At 35.4% G+C, this 5,709-nt stretch overlaps 1 protein-coding gene across 1 annotated transcript in view; it reads right to left on the bottom strand.

Moving 5' to 3' along the window:
• LOC106883085 (lysosomal alpha-mannosidase) overlaps nucleotides 1–5,709 on the bottom strand; it is a 51,033-nt gene that overhangs the window by 29,781 nt on the left and 15,543 nt on the right. Inside the window, exons 7-10 of the mRNA XM_014933977.2 lie at nucleotides 4,887–4,958; nucleotides 3,799–3,915; nucleotides 1,762–1,965; nucleotides 443–503 (exon numbers count right to left, since the gene is read on the bottom strand). Coding sequence (XP_014789463.1) covers nucleotides 443–503; nucleotides 1,762–1,965; nucleotides 3,799–3,915; nucleotides 4,887–4,958 — 454 coding nt within the window. The remainder of the gene's footprint in view (nucleotides 1–442; nucleotides 504–1,761; nucleotides 1,966–3,798; nucleotides 3,916–4,886; nucleotides 4,959–5,709) is intronic.

Raw genomic sequence — 5,709 nt, 5'->3', positions numbered from 1 at the left:
TGTGTTTACATCCCCATATTTCGCGATTCAATAAAAAAGACCAACAGAATAAGTATCAGGCTAAACAAAAAATAAGTACTGGAGTCAATTCATTTGATTAAAAACTCTTCAATGGCTACAGTCTAATAACTGGAACAACTAAAAGATATATATATATATATATATATATGTATCACCATCATCATCATTGTTTAACGTCCATCTTCCATGCATGCATGGGTAGGACAGTTGACAGGAGCCAGCCAGGTAGAAAAACTACCCTAGGCTACTTTGTTTTGGCAGGGATTTTATGGCTGGATGCCCTTCCTAACACCAACCACTCTGCAACAAACTCTTTCAGTTTCCATCTACTAAATCCACTCAAGACTTCAATTGGCCCAGGGTTTGCACAAGGTTCTACTCAGAGGAGTGAAAAAAATGAATAAATAAAAGCTTTACTTACACACTCTAAACAAATCTATGTGGTTCTGAAGTTGAGCGAACACGTCTAAATGTCGAGTGACCTGTCAAAATATTTCCAAAGCAAAAGCAATAACAAAATTTACTGTCAAATTTTTCTGATGCTTATTTTAGTTATTTCAGATTTAGAATGTTAATTAAAAAACTTCCGTTTTTTTAATGGTTTATTTAATTTTTATTGTTATTATATTTTTACTGGTGTGCCTAAATAACATTACACTAGATTGTTTTTCTTCATTCTGTGTTCAAACTCAATTGGAGTTGACTTTGACTTTCAACCCTGTGGAATTAAATATAACTATGCACTCTCCCTCTGTCTGTGTCTGCCCCCGATCACCGCATAACTGGTGTTGGAGTGTTTATGTCCCCATAACTTAGCGGTTCAGCAAAAAGAGAACAATAGCATAAGCATGAGAACTAAAAAACATAAGTAGTGGGGGGTCGATTCACTCAACTAAAAATTCTTCAAAGTGGTGCCCTAGCATGGCCACAGTTTAATAACTAAAACAAGTAAAAGATAAAAGATATATCGGGTCATCCCATAAATAATGCAGTTTTTTTCAATTGCATGAACTGAAAGGTGGAACGAGACTAGATAAACTACCTGCATCAACTTGCTATAAAAGCAGGTAGTAATTTTACCTTGTCCTTATTCTTAGTGCAAGTTTTGAAGAGTGCAGTTCGATTTTAACAGCTATTTTTTCAAAGCTATAATGGAAGCAACAAAGGAGCATATTCGGCATATTTTGCTTTATGAGTTCAATAAAAGCAACAACACATTGGAAAGTGTGAGGAATATTAATGCAGTATATGAGGACTGGACAATAAGTATAAACCGATATCAATGGTGGTTCCAGGAATTCTGAGCTGGAAACTACAGCCTAGAAGACGAGCCTCATCCTGGAGGATCTGTAGAGCTTGATGAGGACATCCTACAAAACCTGGTGGAACAAAATCCCATCGGAACTGTTGAGGAACTAGCAGAGAAGCTTGGATTTGGTCATTCAACCATTCATCAACACCTATGTGCCATCGGAAAAGTCAGCAAATTGGGTCGATGGGTTCTTCTCAAACTTTCTGAGTCTAATCGCATGCAGAGGGTGAACGTTTCTGTCAGCTCACCACCTTACACTTAACAATTCTGCCAGCACACCACCTTAATAAATAGGATTATTAATAGAAATCACATATTAGTACCATACTTTGAATATTAATTCTCTTTTTTTTTTTTAGCATGTATTTTCTTGTCATTGATAAACAGCAAAATTGAACTGAACTGTCATTGTTTCAACACAATCTTACTTGGAATAAATTGCTAGATTCTCGAATGAACTGCTTAATTGCAGGCCTGCTGGTAAAATAACCTGTCCAGTAGCTATGAAGTCGGTCAGCATATGGAAAAAAATCGTCTGTTTTCACAGGCCATGTAATGTTTGCTCTGTTTAGTTGATAAAGGTAGCATGATGGGGTAGAATAAATCAAATTCAATTTGCTGCCTTTTGCTTGCTGCAAAATACAATGGATAAAGCATATAAAATTAAGGGACTGATGTTATAGTAAACGTTTGCTTCTTCAGTTACTAACAGCATGGAAAAACGTATTTGTTATTGCAGGAGAGATGATAATCATGACAATGATGCACAACAATCACACTGAATTTATTCTAGTCCAGCTGCAGTAGAACCTCTGTTTCAAACCCAATATTTCATTACTATTTATAATTCTGACTCATACAGGTTATTCTACATCCAACAAAGTGGTAAAAATTATCTAAACCTTTTTCTGTCAAAATTTACACTAGGCACCACATCAAGGCATAAAACTCAGCAGTTTAACTCATTACCTGCCAAAGACAAGTTAACTTGTTTTCACCTAATTTGTCTTTTTCAGAGTATGACAAGTAAACTTATCCAAAACATAGTTTCAAAAACAGACACAGATGAGTTTATACATCAATTCTCAGCATTTCTCAGTTTTTATCTGCTTTTCTTTTACAAATTACGCCCAGATGTCAGGCTCAGAAGATGACAAGGAGCATGAACCTTCTATTAGAAGCTTGGATACATCAGATGAGAGTGCAAGCTCAACTGTTAAAAAAAAATTTATCTGAAAATGAAACGTTTTTCTCCAAAAAAAGTTGCCAGAGAAAGGGCTAATTTTGAAAAATCTATCAAAAACAAAGTTGATATGCCAGCATATCTAAAAAGCCTGAAATTTGAACCTTTTTTTAAATAATCTTGAGCTTGACAAATCCACTAAGTCAAATTAAGACTTAATACACTTTTTTATATTGGTTTACATGAAGAGAGTAGAGTCAACAATAGCCTATCGTAACATTTTTTCTTTTAATCCCTTTCATTTCATTGTCACTGAAGACAAATTTGCTCACATCATTTCTGACAGACATCTTGATTCATCCGAAAACCACTAAAACATCATCTGAAACATGGCCAAACTCCTCATCCTCTTAATATTAAAGATCAAAACTGCTGACGACTCACTGCAAAGCTCAAGTATGGCTCACAATGGAGTAGTGTCCTTACATCTGGGATAATGCTACTGCTGCTACATACATAAACTTCCTCGACTACATCCAAGAGAAAACCTTTAGACTGATTGGCAAAGACTACTTCTCACTCAACAACTCATTGCAACCAACTAACCCACAAACATGACAAATGTGTTGTTCCTTCACTCTACTTATTCAAACTCAACTAATTGATTACTATACACATAGACCTACTTGTCTCTTCTGTTATCACCCATAATGTATCTTAACCCACACCTCGCTCAGCCCTGTATTAATCCTTCCTCCCTAGAATATCACCCCTTGGAAACTCCCTTTCCAAAAATTTTTTTTCTTGCAGACATCATTTTATGGATATCTAAAGTGAGCATCAATTGCATCAGTCACATCAGTCTCGGTGAGAAGACTTGTGAAGGTCATCAGTATTATCTTCTCTTCCAGATCAAACCATAAAATGAAAGAAAAATCTCTGATTGTCCGCTTCTTTCTTATATGGATATACCTTAGCTTTCTGCTTAGTTCACTTCCATGACAGCTTGTCTATAAGTAACACCCAGCAATTCTCTACACTGTCTTTTTCGTTTTTCCAACCAAGTTAGTATTTGCTGGCAGAACATGAAAATAAATTATTTTGAATGTTGTAGAACCTCTGTCTAGATTTGGAGAAATTGACGCAAAAATGTCTCTGATAAATATGTAGGAAAGAATTTTCAAAAATATAACTCTTTGTTCCATCAAAGAACCTGCAATAGCTATAAACACATTGAAAAAGAAACATGAATTAAAGATATATATATAAAAGCACAACTTACTTTGGCATTAATGTACTTAATAAGTTTGTCTAGATTCTTGTACCAAGCGTTGGCATTACTGTACTGAAAGTCCGAACCCATTGTTAGCATAATGTGTTTGGTTCTCAGAGTTAAAGACTAAAAAAAAAATAAGAGTAGAAAAAATCATATATATATAAATGAAATTTGAGAGTTAGAAACAGATAAGATATAGAGTTAATAAACAGAATGGCAGAAATATTTCACAACATTTGGGAAAATAGCAAAGTTAAATAATGGAAAAAAAAAGTACAAAATTTCTAACTAAGCAAATATAATTAAAAAATGATAAACTTACTAAAGACAAAACTTAAAAAGAAAACTTGTCAAATGTTCAAAAATTAAGTGTTTCTGTTTTACTATTTTAGAAAAAAACATTAAAATGACAACACCAGAATGAAATAAAATAACATACAAGCATCATCCACATGCAACTTACACACCTCAAACTAAATTTGCACAGCCTTCATGAATAGAGAACTTAAAACATCCTTGAATGAAGATATATCAATCTAATCTCTTTCAACATCACAAAAAACAATCACTGCTCCTCTCAAACAAGCAATTTTGTACTTCACCTGAAGGTTTGAGCTGTAAGGAGCAAAATGGAGCACTGTTCCTACTTTTGGAAAGTTGCAGCTGCTATAAACCACATCCAAACGTTGTCAATTCTAGACTACACCCAAAAGAAGGTCGTGTGACTGATTAGCATTAAGTCACTCACCAACACAATCTCTGGTCCTTTACTATATTGTCTTGTCTTTCTGCCTATTTAATCACTATCCTCCGAACTAGTTAGTTGCATATCACCATTTCTGCCCAGGCACACTCAACACACTCACTTACCCACCCCAATTGTGTCACAATATCCAGACTCCCCACTAACCACTGTACCCAATCCTGAGATCAAATCCTGAAATTTCTTTCTTGCCTGCATCTTCCTTCTCAATTACAGATGTTCAAGTTAAACATAAACCACATCATTTTCACTAATCTCAGAGGACATGTGAAGGTTATGGTTGCAGCCCTTACCTCCCCTCTAATTCATAAAAAAAAATCCCATATCTTACCTTCATCATAACCCAGGTAGTGAACATAATCAGCTTTTCATTCAGGTTGTTCTCTTTGAATCGTGGATTATCCTTAAATGAAAGATCAAAAGACAATATAATACATAAAAATACACTAACTGGAAAAAAAATGTATTTCCCGATATTTTGTAGATCATAAATTTAACATCTGTTCTCCCCATCTAAATATAATTCAGAATAATATAAATGTTATAAGTCATAAGTTTTCCAGTCAAGGAGAATTTTTTTTTTTTTAAATGTCAAACTTATATTTATAAACCATTATAAATCACACGCGATGATCAACTCTAGAACTAACTTAATACTATCATCATAAGAACACACTGTTGTTAGTATTTTGTCATTGACACCCAGCATGAGACTGTGTTATATGGCTATCATGAGTAATGCTCTACAAATGACAAAAAAAGACATTAGAGGGGCAATGCATACCCTGCATGCACACAAAGATAGAATAAAATTTAATTTAATAAATATATTCTCAGACTTAATCATCATCATCATCATCATCGTCGTTTAACGTCTGCTTTCCATGCTAGCATGGGCTGGACGATTTGATTGAGGACTGGTGGACCAGGAGGCGACACCAGGCTCCAATCTGATCTGGCAGAGTTTCTACAGCTGGATGCCCTTCCTAACGCCAACCACTCCGAGAGTGTAGTGGGTGCTTTTACGTGTCACCGGCACGAGGGCCAGTCAGGCGGTACTGGCGATAGCCACGCTCGAAATGGTGTATTTTACGTGCCACCTGCACAGGAGCCAGTCCATCGGCACTGGCAACGATCTCGCTCGAATGTCTTTT

Source organism: Octopus bimaculoides, chromosome 5, assembly GCF_001194135.2.
Source record: "Octopus bimaculoides isolate UCB-OBI-ISO-001 chromosome 5, ASM119413v2, whole genome shotgun sequence".
NCBI classification, from domain to species: domain Eukaryota; kingdom Metazoa; phylum Mollusca; class Cephalopoda; order Octopoda; family Octopodidae; genus Octopus; species Octopus bimaculoides.
This window is presented reverse-complemented; position numbering and strand designations above follow the sequence as displayed.